At 47.0% G+C, this 19,879-nt stretch overlaps 1 protein-coding gene across 3 annotated transcripts in view; it reads right to left on the bottom strand.

Annotated features, from left to right (window-relative positions):
- Nucleotides 1-19,879, bottom strand: part of PSENEN (presenilin enhancer, gamma-secretase subunit) — a 75,052-nt gene that overhangs the window by 29,222 nt on the left and 25,951 nt on the right. For all 3 annotated transcript variants that reach the window (XM_030211980.1, XM_030211981.1, XM_030211979.1), the window contains exons 2-3: nucleotides 2,708-2,814; nucleotides 2,138-2,242 (exon numbers count right to left, since the gene is read on the bottom strand). In XM_030211980.1, the coding sequence (XP_030067840.1) occupies nucleotides 2,138-2,242; nucleotides 2,708-2,768 (166 nt within the window). In that variant the 5' untranslated portion in view covers nucleotides 2,769-2,814. The remainder of the gene's footprint in view (nucleotides 1-2,137; nucleotides 2,243-2,707; nucleotides 2,815-19,879) is intronic.

The following is a 19,879-nucleotide window of genomic DNA, read 5'->3' as shown; positions in this document are numbered from 1 at the left end:
CCAAAAGCAGCAAATATGAGTTACCTTGTTGGGCAGACTGGATGGACCGTGCAGGTCTTTTTCTGCCGTCATCTACTATGTTACTATGTATAATGTTAAAAGCTGTAAATAGCTGACATAATGGAGAGCTGCAGATTGTGGGAGCAGACAATCAGAGACCAGCATGACCAATGAGTCATAAGAGACATGTGAGAACAGAGAAAGGATGTTGAGCAGGTGAGCGGGTGTAGCAGAAGGTGTGAGAAGCCCGGAAAGAATGTAACTGACAGTTGCAGAAAAGAGCAAAAGGGCTAAGTAATGTGGGAATAATGCTGACGTACGTGATAATGTGCTAACCATTGTGTGAAGATGTATATAAATGATACTGTGAAAGCTGAAAGCTAAGCAAAAAGGTTACAAGCTTTTGATTTGACTCTTGTAAGTATGTTGATTTTGCTTCCTGTATAATGTTCTTATACAGCCTCTGTCCAAGGGAGGACAGTTGAAAAAAATAAAAGTTTTTTTTTATTCTTTCTTGCTGAATATTGTGAATCTGATTTGTATAACCTAAGAGAATAAGGAGGTTTTAAACACATTGCGCTGAAATTAAGGTCTGCATGGCTTCATGAACGTGGAAGGTACTAGGCGGGCGCTTCGTTCCCAGCATAATGGCGGAGCCAGTAGAGGCTGAGAGAGAGCCTTCCTCCGGAGAGGCAATCTTCAAAATGCTCATGGCCTGCACAAGCAGGTTGGGCAAATCCTCTGAGCGAAAATGCCGCGCTGCAGAGGGGTCGTCCGCTCCATCTGAGCGAGGATCAGTCTCTTCCATCGATTCCGCTAAGGATCTCTGGGAGAACTCAGACACGCTGCTGTCATCCACATCAGAGGAGACCGAGTCCCCCGAGGGTGGAAGATCCACCCAAGGGCGCTTAAGCATAGAGGTCTCATCACCCCGATCAGAGAGGTGGGCACGGGCAGTGTTCTGCATAAGAAAGGCTTGATGCAACAGCAAAATGAACTCAGGGGAGAAACCCCCCAGTCTGTGCATTTCTGCAGCCTGTGCCGCGGCCCTAGAGGCGCCCTCCATCTGCGCTCCCAGTAGCGGGGGAGAAGCGTGTTGCGCGTCCAAAATGGCGTCCAGCGCGAAACTCCGAGAAGGAGCCATGCGGGAAGAAGGGCGTTTTAAATTCGCTGACTTCTTACTGTCGCCCGATTCAAGGGCGACCAAGCTGTTAACGTCTCCCATCTCGAGGGCGGCCCAAGAAGAAGCCGACCGAGCCATGTGGCCGGTCACGACCAGGAGGGCGGCCAGCGGGGGATGGGCGCCTAAGGCGGGAAAGGCCGCCGCGCCGGAGGAAAAACCGGTGAACTCTCCCGGTTCCGAAAGGGCGCCCAAAAAGGGCGACTCTACCTTCGATCCCCCCGCTTCCCCGCTAGGTGCGTGAACGTGTTCCGTGGAGCGTCTTTTCACGCCCTTGCCATCCGAGGCCATAGCCACGTGGAGACCGTTAGGGAAACCCCCTGCCCGCTAGTAAAAGGTAAAAATTACCTGCTTCTTGCTCCGAGCAGCGACGACTTGTTCCAGTGAGCAGCTGCAAATGGACGTCCTTTTTGAACGTTTAAAAAAATTTTTTTTTTTTTTCGTTTAACGGAGCCAGCGGGAGGGGGGAGAAAAGGATAGACCTGGCACTACCAGGTTTGCACTTGCTCACGAAGAGCCCTCAACCCCAAGTACTCAACAAAACCTAAACAATTAGGCTTGGAGACTTAGCCAGAGCTGCTGCTGTGTGACCACACACCTGCTGAGACAGAGAACATACTGGGGAATTTCCGCCAGCACATGACCACATATAGGGAGGCAAAAGATTGCTCTCTATCGCCACCTGCTGGTAGATGGACACAACCCACCAGTCTATGGATTGATCGGCTTGATGATAGGGAATTATCTTTTGACTGAAACCGAAACTGGGTAGAAAGGATTTTGGACTGTTTTCGGTGCTGTAAGCGAAACTGGGTCAGCCACTAGTTAGGGACAGGATGCTCAACAATAGATCTTTGGTCTAGCTCAGTATGGCACATTTTATGTTGTTATGTGCCTGCTCTGTGTTTGGAGTCAAGTCTCCTATCGTGACCAATCTTATTTTGGTTTTGTACTCACAGCTCTGTATCTGTGGCTGTTCTGTGTATGCTGGCTTCATAAAGGCTTCTCTAAAGAACCAAAACACATTCACCAACCATAGGAAGGGCAATAATGCAAAGCCACCTAGAAAATGAGATACAACAACATCAAGAAGAGAGATTTTCCATTTCTGAAAATTAGGACAAATTCTGACTCTTAGTATTTTAGGAAGATGCTAGGAGAGGGTAGAAGCTGTCTTACTGGTGGCATCGTCTTCCCTATTCTAGACATACTCCATCTCCCAGCATCCTAGCACGTAGAGCTGTGGAGTTGGTACACCAAACCTTCAACCCACTCAGACTCCAATGTTTACTATGTATAGTAAATCTAAGAGAAATTAGAATATTTCTTTTATATACAAAATTAGGACTAAGATCACAAAATACATTTAAAGAACCTAAACAAAATAAAGTGTACCATATACTATAATGTTGTAAGTTTTATTTTGAAGCTAGAGTCAAAGTTGGTACATTTTTACCAACTCTGACTGCACAACTCCAACTCCACAGCCCTGCTAGCCCTTTGCCCCATTCCCACCCCCAGACTCACCCAAGTAATATTTCCTGCACAGGTTTAGCTTCTCCTCATTGGACACTCGGTCCAGGTTCATCTTTTATGATGTCAGGTGTCTTTCACTCATGAAGAGAAACAGACATCTGGAATTGCAGGATAATGAAAGAAAACAGGTTTAGGAAGAGTTGAATGGGGCACAGGACAGAAAGGAATGAGACAATATACCACAGTTGCACAATACAAGTGTCCACTCAAGGTGCAGTTTTTGGTGGGAATAAGATAAATTCCCTAAATAACATAGCAGAGGTGTACGTAACCATAGGAGCCAACTTTTCAAAATGATTGGGGGTGCTGAATTTTTTTTTTAACAGGCGGTGCTTTCCCCCGCCCCCTCCCTCCAAGTTCCAGGCCCCCCTCTCCTCCGTGTGCCAGTCCCAACCCCAGCCTGACCTCTTCTCCCACAACAGTCCTCGGTCGGTCCGTCCTCGCCTTCCTGCATGCCGCCCAGAATTTTAAAACTCATCTTACCTTGGGGTCCCGGCGGCAGCAGTGAAAGGCGAGCAGGCTCGATGCTTCAGCCTTCCCTTCTCTCTGAGCTCTGGTCACACCCTTGTGGAAACAGAAAATGAGAGCAGGACCAGAGCTCAGAGAGAAGGGAAGGCTGAAGAGCCGAGCCTGCTCGCCTTTCAATGCTGCCGCCGGGACCCGAGGTAAGATGAGTTTTAAAATTCTGGGCGACACACAGGAAGTTGAGGACGGACCGGCGGAGAACTGAGGGAGAATAGGGCGGGCACTGGGCAGGTAGGCTGGCTGCGAAGGAAACTTCCGACTTCCGGCGGGTGCAGAGCCGGTCCTAGGGTTTCTGGCATCCTCCTGCAGCCTATTAGTCAGCGCCCCTACACATCCAGGGGTGGGATCACTATGGCTCCACCCCTACAGTAGTCACACTCCTTTTACCAGCCATGGCATCATTGAAAATATTACACCAGTATAGAAGAAAAATAACTTTTTTTTGTTTTCATTATAAATAATTTCTGTAAGCTGTTACAGCTCCATTATACTCTAAATGACACAAACCATGAATTATGAGAACAGTCTTGCCAACTCTGAAAAACAATGTGTTAGCAAAATCTCAGAATCTAACAAACAGATTCCTATTCAGACACTTAGCCTTGCAGTCACACATGCAGAACAGAGATAGCCCCTCTTCAAATTCTTCAAAAATTAACCTGAAATCCTAAGAAGTTAGACCCTGCATGCAGCACAATATCAGACAAACAGAAAGAAACACATTGCTATACATTGCAAAATAAGACAACAGATGTAGCAGATGTAAATTCTCAAAGTGGACATATTCCAAACACTAAAATGAAAATAAAATGATTTTTTTCTACCTTGTCTAGTGACTTTGTTTTTCTGATCATGCTGGCCCAGTATCTGATTCTGCTGCTATCTGTCCTCTTAACTCCGTTTCCTGGGCTTCCTTTCCATTTATTTCTTTACTTTCCTCCTTTCTTCTTCATTTCTTGCTCTATATCCATAAGTAAAAGCTGGGTCCTCCGCAGACTTGACTGTCCAGTGGATCCAGCTTCTGCCTATTTTCTCCATCCATGTGCAGTTTTTCTCCTCTCTTCCTTTTCCCTCATTTCCTTCCTCTCTCTTCCCTCCCCTCCATCCATGTCCAGCATTTCTCCTCTTTCCCCTCTATCCATGTGAATCTCGTTCCTGTCTTCCCTTCCCTTCCCTCCATCCATGTCCAACAATTCTCTCCCTGCCCTCCCTTCCACCCGCCCATGTCCAGCAACCCTCCTCTCTCCACTGCCCTCCCCTCCATCCATGTCCAGCAATTCTCTGCTCCTTTCCATCCACCTATGTTCAGCAACTCTCCTCTCCCATGCCCTCCATCCATCTATGTCCAGCAACTCTGCTGTCCTCCATCCAGTAATTCTCCTCTCTTCCCTGCTGCCCCCCCTCCATCCATCCATATCAAGCAATTCTTCTTCCGCCCCTGCCCTCCCATCCATGTCCATCAATGCTCCTCTCTCCCCTGCCCCCTCCATCAATCCATATCCAGCAATTCTCCTCTCTCCCCTGCCCTCCTCTCCATGTCCAGCAATTTCTCCACTCTCCCTGGGCCCTGCCCTCCCATGATCCATGCTCCTCTCTCCTCACCTCCTTCCATCCATATCAAGCAATTCTCCTTCCTCCCTGCCCCTCCATGTCCAGCAATTTCTCCTCTCTCCCTGGGCCCTGCCCTCCCATGATCCATGTCCATCGATGCTCCTCTCTCCCCACCTCCATCCATCCATATCAAGCCATTTCCCTCCTCTCTCCCAGGGCCCTGCCCTCCCATGATCCATCGATGCTCCTCTCTCCCCACCTCCATGCTCCATCCATCCATATCAAGCCATTTCCCTCCTCTCTCCAGGGCCCTGCCCTCCCATGACCCATCGATGCTCCTCTCTCCCCACCTCCATGCTCCATCCATCCATATCAAGCCATTTCCCTCCTCTCTCCCTGGGCCCTGCCCTCCCATGATCCATCGATGCTCCTCTCTCCCCACCTCCATGCTCCATCCATCCATATCAAGCCATTTCCCTCCTCTCTCCCTGGGCCCTGCCCTCCCATGATCCATCGAAGCTCCTCTCTCCCCACCTCCATGCTCCATCCATCCATCCATATCAAGCCATTTCCCTCCTCTCTCCAGGGCCCTGCCCTCCCATGATCCATCGATGCTCCATCCATCCATATCAAGCCATTTCCCTCCTCTCTCCCTGGGCCCTGCCTTCCCCTCCATCGATCAATGCTAGTTTTCTCTCACCTACCCTACCCTCCCGCTCCCATGTTCACCTGCCCGCCCTCTTCTATTTAAATTTACCTCCGTGAAAGCACTGGCCGCTCGCTAGTAGCCTTCCCTTCACTCAAAAGTGTCCCGCCTTCTTCAGCGTCAGTGAAAGCGCTGGCCGCTAGCAGCCTTCCCTTCCCTTTGCTCGGCAGTGTCCCGCCTTCTTCTGACATCATTTCCGCGAGGGCGGGACATTGTCGAGGGAAGGGAAGGCTGCTAGCGGCCAGCGCTTTCACTGACGCTGAAGAAGGCGGGACGCTGCGACAGAGATAAATTTAAATAGACGCTCAGCCTCAGCTGCAGTCTGCAACGTCGGAGGGGTAAGCGGCGGCGGTGCCCTTCAGAAGTCAGCGCCCCCCGCCCCTGCCTGAGTGGCTGAAAATATTGGGGGTGCTTGAGCACCCACAGCACCCACGGAGTCGGCACCTATGTACGTAACTATCATATAATTAAAAGGTTTGATCTGCATGTCAGTTAAGCACAAGCATTAAATATTAATATTGTAGGGGCCACCATGATCCATGTCACCAGTGCCAATGCCACTCCATTAAGTCTAGCATGTGGAATGTTAGCCAAGTGAAACTGTCTCTCATTGCTTAATATGTTAATGACACTGAACAACAAGTCTATGCAAACAGACACAACCAGCAAACCCCACCTGGCATTTCCCTGAAAATTTAGAGGAAACATGGTATCCTGAGTTGGGGTCTGCACTAGAGTTGCACGGGGACAGAAATCTTATCCATCCCCGCCCGTCCCTGCTGGAATCTTACCCGTGCCCACCCATCCACGCTGGAATCTTACCCATCCCCACCCCGTCCCCGCAAAAATGTAACCCATCCCAACCCGTCCCCGCAAGAATTTAACCCATCCCCACCCATCACTGTAAGAAGTTAATGGTACATAAAAGAAAATTCCAGTCAGCTCCCTCAGTCTCTCTCTGGATTTGAGCCACAGCACTGTAGGCAAGGAAGGAATGGAAGCTGAAACTTGGAACACTCTGATGTGTACATGTAAGATTTGTCTCTGATTTACTGGCACTGTGTGCTGAGAGGTCACCACATGCAAGCGTGAGTAGGTCAAGTGACATCCAACGCTCATGCCTGTGTCAGAGCTGAGGTCTGCTCATCAGCCCGGTAGCAAATAAGATTAATTGTAACATAGTAAGTGACAGCAAATAAAGACCTGAATGGTCCATCCAGTCTGCCCAATAGTCACACTCATTATCAATTCATGATTAAATCAACAAATGTGATATTAAATACCTGATTATTGTCTTTTTGTGTTTCTGGAACAAACCATAGAAGCCTATCTGGCCCTATCCTTATGTTCCAACTGCTGGAGTTGTCGTTGAAGCCCACTCCAGTCTATGCGTCTTATTTGTGGGACACAGATCATAAAAATCTGTCCAGAACTGTCCTTATGTTCCAGCCACTGAAGTTGCTCTCTAAGCCCTTTCTAGCCCATCCTAAATCAGAATTCCATATATTAGACACAGACCATACAAGTCTGCCCGGTATTGGCCCTAGTTAATCACAGCCAGAGTCGCCATCTAAGCATTACTTCACACATCCACATACATGCATCCATTTAAGGTTAGGTTTTTTTTAACTTCCATTTTCTAATTAGAGATCCTCTGTGTTCATCCCATGCCTTTTTGAATTCCATCATCATTTGTATCTCTACCACCTCCTTAATGGAAGACTTTCCACATTTGTGCTGTTAAAGCAAGGAGGAAGAGGAGGAGGAGACAGCACTCAAAGAACTTGGTACTCGGTAGATGAGAGGCTGGTGCAGGTATAGCTTACACTTCCACGGGAACCCCGCAGGAACTGCTTCCATCCCCGCGGGAACCTCACAGGAACTGCTTCCGTCCCCGCGGGAACCCCACAGGAACTGCTTCCATCCCCGCGGGATTCCCGCAAACCCTGTTCCCGTGCAGCTCTCTAGTCTGCACCCTAACAAGCTACCTAAATGCGTAGATATCCCAAATAGTGTAGACAAAGGGGAGCCGGTTGATATCGTGTATCTGGATTTTCAAAAGGCGTTTGACAAGGTACCTCATGAAAGGCTACAGAGGAAATTGGAGGGTCATGGGATAGGAGGAAATGTCCTATTGTGGATTAAAAACTGGTTGAAGGATAGGAAAGAGTGGGGTTAAATGGGCAGTATTCACAATGGAGAAGGGTAGTTAGTGGGGTTCCTCAGGGGTCTGTGCTAGGACCGCTGCTTTTTAATATATTTATAAATGATTTAGAGATGGGAGTAACTAGCGAGGTAATTAAATTTGACGATGACACAAAGTTATTCAAAGTCATTAACTCGCGACAGGATTGTGAAAAATTACAGAAGGACCTTACGAGACTGGGCGGCTAAATGGCAGATGACGTTTAATGTGAGCAAGTGCAAGGTGATGCATGTGGGGAAAAAAGAACCCGAATTATAGCTACGTCATACAAGGTTCCAAGTTAGGAGGTATAGACCAAGAAAGGGATCTGGATGTCGTCGTCGATAATACACTGAAACCTTGTGCTCAGTGTGCTGCTGCGGCTAGGAAAGCGAATAGAATGTTGGGTACTATTTGGAAAGATATGGAAAACAGGTGTGAGGATGTTATAATGCCGTTGTATCGCTCCATGGTGCGACCGAACCTTGAGTATTGTGTTCAATTCTGGTCGCCGCATCTCAAGAAAGATATAGTAGGAAAAATGTCAGGAAGTATTTTTTCACGGAGAGAGTGGTGGATGCTTGGAATGCCCTCCCGCGGGAGGTGGTGGAAATGAAAACGGTAACGGAATTCAAACATGAGTGGGACAAACATAAAGGAATCCTGAGAAGGAATGGATCCTCAGGAGCTTAGTCGAGATCGGGTGGCAGGAGGCGGGGCTAGTGCTGGGCAGACTTATAAGGTCTGTGCCCTGAAGAGGACAGGTACAAATCAAAGCAGGGTACATAAGTACATAAGTAGTGCCATACTGGGAAAGACCAAAGGTCCATCTAGCCCAGCATCCTGTCACCGACAGTGGCCAATCCAGGTCAAGGGCACCTGGCACGCTCCCCAAACGTAAAAACATTCCAGACAAGTTATACCTAAAAATGCGGAATTTTTCCAAGTCCATTTAATAGCGGTCTATGGACTTGTCCTTTAGGAATCTATCTAACCCCTTTTTAAACTCCGTCAAGCTAACCGCCCGTACCACGTTCTCCGGCAACGAATTCCAGAGTCTAATTACACGTTGGGTGAAGAAAAATTTTCTCCGATTCGTTTTAAATTTACCACACTGTAGCTTCAACTCATGCCCTCTAGTCCTAGTATTTTTGGATAGCGTGAACAGTAGCTTCACATCCACCCGATCCATTCCACTCATTATTTTATACACTTCTATCATATCTCCCCTCAGCCGTCTCTTCTCCAAGCTGAAAAGCCCTAGCCTTCTCAGCCTCTCTTCATAGGAAAGTCGTCCCATCCCCACTATCATTTTCGTTGCCCTTCGCTGTACCTTTTCCAATTCTACTATATCTTTTTTGAGATACGGAGACCAGTACTGAACACAATACTCCAGGTGCGGTCGCACCATGGAGCGATACAACGGCATTATAACATCCGCACACCTGGACTCCATACCCTTCCTAATAACACCCAACATTCTATTCGCTTTCCTAGCCGCAGCAGCACACTGAGCAGAAGGTTTCAGCGTATCATCGACGACGACACCCAGATCCCTTTCTTAATCCGTAACTCCTAACGCGGAACCTTGCAAGACGTAGCTATAATTCGGGTTCCTCTTACCCACATGCATCACTTTGCACTTGTCAACAATGAACTTCATCTGCCACTTGCACGCCCATTCTCCCAAGGTCCTCCTGTAATCGTTCACATTCCTCCTGCGACTTGACGACCCTGAATAATTTTGTGTCATCGGCGAATTTAATTACCTCACTAGTTATTCCCATCTCTAGGTCATTTATAAATACATTAAAAAGCAACGGACCCAGCACAGACCCCTGCGGGACCCCACTAACTACCCTCCTCCACTGAGAATACTGGCCCACGCAATCCTACTCTCTGCTTCCTATCTTTCAACCAGTTCTTAATCCATAATAATACCCTACCTCCGATTCCATGACTCTGCAATTTCTTCAGGAGTCTTTCGTGCGGCACTTTGTCAAACGCCTTCTGAAAATCCAGATATACAATATCAACCGGCTCCCCATTGTCCACATGTTTGCTTACCCCCTCAAAAAAATGCATTAGATTGGTGAGGCAAGACTTCCCTTCACTAAATCCGTGCTGACTTTGTCTCATCAGTCCATGTTTTTGTATATGCTCTGCAATTTTATTCTTAATAATAGCCTCCACCATCTTACCCGGCACCGACGTCAGACTCATCGGTCTATAATTTCCCGGATCTCCTCTGGAACCCTTCTTAAAAATCGGAGTAACATTGGCTACCCTCCAGTCTTCCGGTACTACACTCGATTTTAGGGACAGATTGCATATTTCTAACAGTAGCTCCGCAAGTTCATTTTTTAGTTCTATTAATACTCTGGGATGAATACCATCAGGTCCCGGTGATTTACTACTCTTCAGCTTGCTGAACTGACCCATTACATCCTCCAAGGTTACAGAGAATTTGTTTAGTTTCTCCGACTCCCCCGCTTCAAATATTCTTTCCGGCACCGGTGTCCCCCCCAAATCCTCCTCGGTGAAGACCGAAGCAAAGAATTCATTTAATTCTCTGCTACGGCTTTGTCCTCCTTGATCGCCCCTTTAACACCATTTTCGTCCAGCGGCCCAACCGACTCTTTGGCCGGTTTCCTGCTTTTAATGTATCTAAAAAAATTTTTACTATGTATTTTTGCTTCCAACGCTAATTTCTTCTCAAAGTCCTTTTTTGCCCTCCTTATCTCCGCTTTGCATTTGGCTTGGCATTCCTTATGATCTATCCTGTTACTTTCAGTTGGTTCTCTTCTCCACTTTCTGAAGGATTGTTTTTTGGCTCTAATGATTTCCTTTATCTTACTGTTTAGCCACGCCGGCTGACGTTTAGTCTTTTTTCCCTTTTTTCTAATACGTGGAATATATTTGTCCTGAACCTCCAGGATGGTGTTTTTAAACAGCATCCACGCCTGATGCAAGTTTTTACTCTGCGAGCTGCTCCTTTCAGTCTTTTTTTCACCATTTTTCTCATTTTTGTCGTAATCACCCTTTTCTATAGTTAAACGCTAGCGTACTTGATTTCCTAGTTTCACTTCCTTCAATGCCAATATCAAAACCGATCATATTATGATCACTGTTATCAAGCGGCCCTCGTATCGTTACCCCCTGCACTAGATCATGAGCACCACTAAGGACTAAGTCTAGTATTTTTCCTTCTCTTGTCGGCTCCTGAACTAGCTGTTCCATGAAGCTGTCCTTGATTTCATCAAGAAATCTTATGTCCCTTGCGTGTACAGATGTTACATTAACCCAGTCTATATGCGGGTAATTGAAATCCCCCATTATTATTGTGTTGCCCAGTTTGTTTGCGTCCCTGATTTCCTTTAACATTTCCGCATCCGTCTGTTCGTCCTGGCCAGGCGGACGGTAGTACACTCCTATCACTATCCTTTTCTCCTTTGCACATGGAATTTCAATCCACAGTGATTCCAAGGAGTGTTTTGTTTCCTGCAGAATTTTCAATCTATTTGATTCAAGGCTCTCGTTAATATACAATGCTACCCCTCCACCAATCCGATTCACCCTATCACTATGATATAATTTGTACCCCGGTATGACAGTGTCCCACTGGTTATCCTCCTTCCACCAGGTCTCAGAGATGCCTATTATATCTAATTTTTCATTTAGTGCAATATATTCCAACTCCCCCATCTTATTTCTTAGGCTCCTGGCATTCGCATATAGACATTTCAAACTATGTTTGTTGTTCCTAAGTACATCATGCTTAGTACTTGACAGTATTAATTGGCAATCTTTTGTCTGATTTTTATTGTTATTTAAAGATACCCGATCTACTACAATCTCTTTTGCAACCTCACTATCAGGATACTCTATCTTCCCTGTTATGGTGATATCTTTGAAAGATACCTTATCCCGAAGCATGCTCTTTTGAGCGACTGTCGGCCTTCCCCCCATTTCTAGTTTAAAAGCTGCTCTATCTCCTTCTTAAACGCCGATGCCAGCAGCCTGGTCCCACTCTGGTTAAGATGGAGCCCATCCTTTCGGAATAGGCTCCCCCTTCCCCAGAATGTTGCCCAGTTCCTAACAAATCTAAAGCCCTCCTCCCTGCACAAAAAGTAGCACATATGAGTTTATCTTGTTGGGCAGACTGGATGGACCGTGTAGGTCTTTTTCTGCCGTCATCTACTATGTTACTAAGTAGAATTGGAAAAGGTGCAGCGAAGGGCGACTAAAATGATAGCGGAGATGGGACGACTTCCCTATGACTAAGGAGGCTAGGGCTTTTCAGCTTGGAGAAGAGACGGCTGAGGGGAGACATGATAGAGGTATATAAAATAATGAGTGGAGTGGAACAGGTGGATGTGAAGTGTCTGTTCACGCTTTCCAAAAATACTAGGACTAGGGGGCATGTGATGAAACTACAGTGTAGTAAATTTAAAACAAATCGGAGAAAATGTTTCTTCACCCAAGGCGTAATTAAACTCTGGAATTTGTTGCCGGACAACGTGGTGAAGGCGGTTACCTTGGCAGAGTTTAAAAAGGGGTTAGACGGTTTCCTAAAGGACAAGTCCATAAACTGCTACTAAATGGACTTGGGAAAAATCCACAATTCCAGGAATAACATGTATAGAATGTTTGTACGTTTGGGAAGCTTGCCAGGTGCCCTTGGCCTGGATTGGCCGCTGTCGTGGACAGGATGATGGGCTCGATGGACCCTTGGTCTTTTCCCAGTGTGACATTACTTATGTACTTATGACCGAGGAACTTTGGAGCCTAAAGAAGTCCCCCCCCCCTTTATGCTAGCCATTGGCCGATACTGGGAGATAAGAAGTGCCGAAAGGTTTGCTATTCTGCTGTATGCCTAAACTAAGGTGAATACCGCTGACTCTGTTCTGGTGCTTGGTTGCATGGCTGTATTAGAGGACTCCCGGAATCTGGATCACCAGACAATTCCGCTGGAGGGTGTTGTTGCGAGGCTGCTGACAAGCAACCTAGATGCTGTTGGTTCTGATCTGAGGCAATGGTTTGGTATTTGAGTGACGGACAGCTAATCTTCAAGAACGTGTGTTTATTCTTCCTCGTCCAAGAGATGGAACCTGGTGGCGGGAATTTCATCGGGAAGGCTGGCCCAGCTGCCGTGACTACTCGCGCTGGGACCCTTAACAGCTGCTGAGCGCCTGCATGTGGTGGTGGGTCGGTTCCACAACTGGACATGGCTCAATGGATCTTTCTGCTTGGGGGTGAGGTAGTTTGAGCTTTTCACTTGATAGCCTGTGTGCTGGGGCAATGGTATACATAGTAATATAGTAGATGACGGCAGAAAAAGACCTGCACGGTCCATCCAGTCTGCCCAACAAGATAACTCATATTTGCTGCTTTTTGTGTATACCCTACTTTGATTTGTACCTGTGCTCTTCAGGGCACAGACCGTATAAGTCTGCCCCGCACTATCCCCGCCTCCCAACCACCAGCCCCACCTCCCAACCACCGGCTCTGGCATAGGCACAGACCGTATAAGTCTGCCTAGCACTATCCTCACCTCCCCACCACCAGCCCTGCCTCCCAACCACCGGCTCTGGCACAGACCGTACAAGTCTGTCCAGCACTATCCCTGCCTCCCAACCACCAGTCCCGCTTCCCACCACCGGCTCTGGCACAGACCGTATAAGTCTGCCCAGCCCTATCCCCGCCTCCCAACCACCAGCCCCGCCTCCCGATCTTGACTAAGCTCCTGAGGATCCATTCCTTCGGCACAGGATTCCTTTATGCTTATCCCACGCATGTTTGAATTCCGTTACTGTATGCACTGGGGTAGTCTACACCCTCTCCTGGGGTCTTATTTAGTAAATCGGGGTTTGGGGGAGCAGCCTGGGTGTGCCGCCCTTCCCTCATGGGCTCTGAGTTTGAGGGAGAGCTCCTGACCGGAGGACGCAACACAGACTCAAAGGGAGAGGAAAGGGTAGGAGAATGAAAGGGGAGAGTGGGATGGCAGAAAGGGGAAGGGGGGGGGATCATAAGGGACTTTATATCTTTTTTTTTTCTTCCTCATTTAGTGGCACAAGAAAGTAGGCAAGAGGTCAATACTGGAGTTATGACTGAGAACTATTTACTTGATTATATAGTCTGCCAATCTGTAATAAAGATCTGAAGCAGGTTTCCTGTGTAAACACAGTGTTATGAAGGGGGCAGATAGGGGGATAATACCTCCTGCACAAATATAGGCTTACTCTGGACATTCTTACTGGGAGTGCTTCAGAAATGGAAGTGGGAAATGTAGGGTTAAGGGGTCAGGAGGGTTGAAGATTAGGAGGGGCTTTAGAGAGGAGGGAACCCATCTCTCTGCCTTGGAGCATGCCAAGCTGAAACGCTGATGGGTTGGTGAGATTTTTGGCTCCCCGGCAGCTGGCAGGAGGGGCCTGTCTTATTAGGCAGAGACCTCAATGAAGTGGCTGATCCCTCTTTGGACTGATCTCGGCCAGTACTGAGTCACCCCCACTCCTTTTGGTACCGGCAGAATAGGCTTCATGAGCTCATGATTTGGGGGTCTCAGGTACACATTTATCTCCTAAGATGCAGCAGAGGTTTTTCGTGATTTTCGAGGCTTACTTAAATACGACTTTACCGCTGGCTCGTAGTTAGATTTTGAATAGATTTTCAATGTGGCAATAGGGGTGGCTTTAGCAGACAGGGCTCAGGAATTGCATTCTAGGGTAGGGAGAGATAGGAAGGCTGGGGGCGGGGTTCTGTGCTCACTGCAAGATAGGTAGGGACCCAAAGGACGGTGGTCTCACCTATAACCTAGAGTTCCACATCGTGTCCCCCCCCCTTCAGTTAGGAAAGAGGGGTGGGAAGGGAGAATAAAAAAATTGTAATGACACTACACCTAGTATTTTCCTTTGCATGATGTTGTAGTGCTTATTGTTTTCTAGTTTCCCGATTGTAGTATTTGAAGACTTCTTTCACAAGTGGTACTCTCCTTGATTTAGGTTAGCTAAAACTGTGGAAGGGAGGGAGTTACTTGGGGGGGGGGGGGGGGAAACCCCAAAACTTGACAACAGGTCACATCTTGTTTATCTTATTTAGAATGTCTTGGACACTGGGCATTTCATATATACTCATGTTTGTTATATTATTTTTGTTACGTCATCAATAAAAAATGTTGCAACACAAAACCCCCCCAACCAAATAGGAGAAATATTTTTTCACTCAACGAATAGTTAAGCTCTGGAACTCTTTGTCAGAGGATGTGGTAATAGCGGTTAGCGTATCTGGGTTTAAAAAAAGGTTTGGACAAATTCCTGGAGGAAAAGTCCTTAGCCTGCTATCAAAACAGACATGGGAAGCAACTGCTTGCCCTGGGACTTGTAGTAGGGAGTGTTGCCACAATTTGGGTTTCTGCTAGGTACTTGTGACCTGGCTCGGCCACTGTTTGGGAAAACAGGATACTGGGCTAGATAGACCTCTGGTCTGACCTAGTATGGCTACTCTTATGTTCTTTATGTTATGTATAACAAAAAACACAGTTTGAAATGTCTATATGTGAATGCCAGAAGCCTAAGAAATAAGATGGGCAAGTAAGAATATATTGCACTAAATGAAAAACTAGATATAATAGGCATCTCTGAGACCTGGTGGAAGGAGGATAACCAGTGGGACACTTTCATACCAGAGTACGAATCATATTGTAGTGAAAGGGTGGATCGAATTGGTGGAGAGGTAGCTTTGTACGTTAAGGAGAGAGTTGAAACAAATAGATTGAAAATTCTGCAAGAAACATCTTGGAATCCCTATGGATTGAAATTCCATGTGTAAAGGGGAAAAGGATAGTGATAGGAGTGTACTACTGTCCACTTGGCCAGGATGAACAGACGGATGTAGAAATGTTATCGGAAATTAGGGAGGCTAACAAACTGGGCAACATAATAATGGGCGATTTCAATTACTCAGATATTGACTGGGTAAATGTAATATCAGGGCATGCTAGGGAGGTAAAATTCCTTGATGAAATCAAGGACAGCTTTATGGAGTAGCTGGTACAGGAGCCGACAAAATAAGGAAAAGTTCTAGACCTAGTCCTTAGTGGAGCGCATGATCTGGTGCAGGAGGTAATGGTGCTGGGGCTGCTTGATAACAGTGATCATAAAATGATCAGATTTGACATCGGCTTTGGAGAGTACACAAAGGAAATCCAATACGTTAGGATTTAACTTTCAAAAAGGAAACTATGAGAAAATGAGAACTGTGGAAAAACAAAAAACAAACAGAGGAGCAGCTGTGAAGGTCAAAAATTTATATCAGGCATGGTTACTGTTCAAAAATACCATCTTGGAAGCCCAGGCCAGACATATTCCATGTATTAAAAAAAGGAGGAAGGGCAAAAAGACAGCCGCTGGTTAAAAAGTGAGGTGAAGGAAGCTATTGGAGCAAAAAGAAAATCCTTCAGAAAATGGAAGGAACCGACTGAAAATAATAAGAAACAGCATAAGGAATGGCAAGTCAAACGCAAAGCATTGATAAGGAAGACAAAGTGGGACTTTGAAAAAAAGATTGCGTTGAAGGCAAAAACACATAGTAAACATTTTTTTTAGGTATATTAAAAGCAAGAAGCCAGCAAAAGAATTGGTTGGATCGCTAGATGACCGAGGGGGTAAAAGGGGTACTCAAGGAAAACAAAGCCATAGTGGAGAGATTAAATTAATTCTTTGCTTCGGTCCTCACCGAGGAAGATTTGGGAGATACAGGTGCCAGAAATGGTATTCAAAGCTGACGAGGTCAGAGAAACTGAATGAAATCTCTATAAACCTGGAGGATATAATGGTGCAATTTGACAAAATTGATGAGTAGCAAACCTCCTGGACTGGATGGTACTCATCCCCGAATACTGATAGAATTGAAAAATGAACTTGCAGAACTATTGTTAATAATGTATAAAATTTATCTTTAAAATCAAGCATGGTTCTGGAAGATTGGAGGGTGGCCAATGTAAAGACGATTAAAAAAAAAAAAAAAAAAAAAAAAAAGATTCCAGAGAAGATCCGGGAAATTATAGACCGGTGAGCCCAACGTCAGTGCTGGGCAAAATGGTAGAGGCTATTATAAAGAACAAAATTACAGCACATATTCAAAAGCATGGATTAATGAGGACAAAAGCCAACATGGATTTAGTGAAATCTTGCCTCACCAATCTATTACATTTCTTTGAAGGGGTGAATAAACATAAAGGCGAGCCAGTTGATATTGTGTATCTGGATTTTCAAAAGACGTTTGACAAAGTACCTCATGAAAGACTCCAGAGGAAATTGGAGAGTCATGGGATAGGAGGTAGTGTCCTATTGTGGATTAAAGATAGAAAACAGAGATAGGGTTAAATGGTCAGTATTCTCAATAGAGAAGGGTAGTTAGTGGGGTCATGGCCGCCGAGAGTGGGGGCAAGGGGGACAAAATTCCTCAGGCCTGGGACTCCAAGGGGGGCCCGGCGCTGCAGTCCCACCCGCCCTCCGTCATTGACTGTCTGCCACCGGGCCAGGCCCCCTGCATTGAAATCATAGCGCCTCTCACCTCCGTGTGAAAGCGCTGTAGGCAGCAGATCGCCTCCCTTTAGACCTCCTTCCCTCCCTGTGTCCCGCTCTCATCTGACATAACTTCCGCGAGGGCAGGACTGTAGGGGTATTTCCCTGTGTGTCTCACCTTGCTGGTCTTGGCCTGCATAATCCTATGCCATCAAGATGGAGTCTGCAACCTATGACCTGCACATCAGTGATTTAGCTAATTCAGCTTTCTGGAAAATCACTAGCATTCATGTAACACCAAGGACATGCTGTGGGCAATCCAGCCCCCCTTTATCTCCCTGAGAAGCTGTAAGGGAGTGAGACATGGCCAGCAGGCCGGGTGAGAAACAGAAAATGCATACCACAATGTAACAACTTGAAGGTCAAGAACAACGGACCCTTCTTGCCATGCAGTGAGCTGAAGAAGAGACAGATTGGGTTCCTGCAGTCACCTGACCGAGAGGTACTGGGAAAAGCGGGAAGATGGAGAAGTTAGTTAGTCGCAATCCTGGGAAGAAGAGGGAAGCTGGAAAGAAGACCAGAGAGACCTGATAATTTCCACTATCTTGAACTGTGTATCTTTAGAAAAGTACCGTGTGGTTCAGTCACCTGCAAGGAGTGACCTGTGCCCTCCCTGTCTGCTGCAGAGTACCGTTCCTAGCTCTGACTAAGACTCACTGGAACTCAGCTTGAGTCTGTGAAGTATCCTGTGCCAACTCCCGAGAGACTGCCTGGAGGTCAGCCTGGTGAGAGACATGGTGATTTATTTCCTTTTAGTCTGGGTTTAGCGAGTGGTAATTACCTGAGCAAAAGACTGGGTATAGTGTGAAGGGGAGGATCAGGGTTTTGCACAGATGGAAGTGGAGGAGGGAGAAGGAAGGAGGCTCAAGAGCCGAGGGAGACAGAGCAGAGCCTTACCTTTAATCATTCCTCAGAGAGAGAGAAGGAAAAAGGTAGTGCCCCCTAGAAAATGGAGGTGGGAGGACTACATTTCCCAGCATCCCCGGGGAAAACCCTGGTATAGGGATTATTGGCCCCAGCATTCCCCGGGAGAAGGCCCTGACAAGGCAAGGGAGGGGCACCTGGAACATAATCAAGTAAGAGAGGAACAGCAGAGCAGGGTGGAGGAGAATGAGTCCATGGACTGGCAAGCTGCTGGAGAGCAGGAGCAGGAGGCAGGCTCTGGGGAACCTATGGACCTTTCTGCCTGGGCTCATGCCTTGAAAACTAAACTGAAAAACCAGGTGAACTCTTGGTGTCAGAGCTGGGTTGAAAGTGGAAAGGGGAATGGTCATGCGGGAGGAGGGTCAGTGAAGTAATAGAGTGACCCTGAATGGGGGAGATCCTTTCCTCTTTCCCAAAAGAGTTCAGGCTGTGTTCTTTGAAGAGACTGTGTGTCTGAACTGAGTGCTAAGGCATTAAGCACTGGGGAGTTTGAACTGTTAGGAAAACAAATCTTCTTTTGTGTGGGGGAGGGGAAAGTAAGCTACATTTTTTTTTTTTTTGTGGGCTGAGGCCCACAGAATGGTGTGTTTTGGATTGTTTGCAGAAACCCCGTGGGGGTGGACAAGATACAGGGAGTCTTTTTGGGGTGTGAAGTTGGACTACAGAGGAACCTATCTGTGGGGACTGTAACTGGGCTTCAACTGATTTGTGCAGCTGTTGGAAGGGAACTTGTTTTGCGTTTCTGCTGTACCTGGGGCCCGAGAGGAAAGGTAAAATTATGTATAATCATACCTGATAATTTTCTTTCCATTAATCATAGCTGATCAATCCATAGACTGGTGGGTTGTGTCCATCTACCAGCAGGTGGAGATAGAGAGCAAACTTTTGCCTCCCTATATGTGGTCATGTGCTGCCGGAAACTCCTCAGTATGTCGATATCAAAGCTCCATCCGCAGGACTCAGCACTTAGAGAATTACACCCACGAAGGGACACTCTGCCCAGCTCACCACCGCCGAAACGGGGGAGGGGAATTAACCCAGCTCATCCCCACACAAGTGGGGGAGGGGAATCCGTCCAGCTCATCCCCGCGGAGCGGGGGAGGGACACCACACCCGCCGATGCGGGGGGATCTGGCTTATCCTGCAACCGCAACCGCGGGAGGAGCTGACTGACCCTAACACCGCCGAAGCGGGAGGGGTACAAAGCTGCCCTACAGCCGCACGAAGCGGGAGGGAGTGCCGGCAGAATTTATGTCTCAATCCAGCCCCGTAAAACGGAGGGGAGAGGAATGCAGCAGCTCACTGTAACACAAAGTCGTCTCAACTCTTGAAGAATCCAAGTGAAAGAAGAACTTGAACACGAAGTCCTCCTGAAGTAACTGAAGGCTAAACTTGAACCTAAAATTCAACCAGAATATAAACAGTACAGATATCTGGGAGGGGCTATGGATTGATCAGCTATGATTAATGGAAAGAAAATTATCAGGTATGATTATACATAATTTTACCTTCCATATCATCAAGCTGATCAATCCATAGACTGGTGGGATGTACCGAAGCAGTACTCACCCAGGGCGGGACATAGAAATCCCTGACCTCAACACTGGAGCTCCAAACCGGGCCTCCGCCCGTGCAGCCACAGTCAAACGGTAATGCTTGGAGAATGTATGAGCCGAAGCCCACGTTGC

The sequence above is a fragment of the Microcaecilia unicolor genome, chromosome 8, assembly GCF_901765095.1.
Source record: "Microcaecilia unicolor chromosome 8, aMicUni1.1, whole genome shotgun sequence".
Classification (NCBI taxonomy): Eukaryota; Metazoa; Chordata; class Amphibia; order Gymnophiona; family Siphonopidae; genus Microcaecilia; species Microcaecilia unicolor.
The sequence above is the reverse complement of the archived record's forward strand: the minus strand, read 5'-3'. Positions and strand labels throughout refer to the sequence as shown.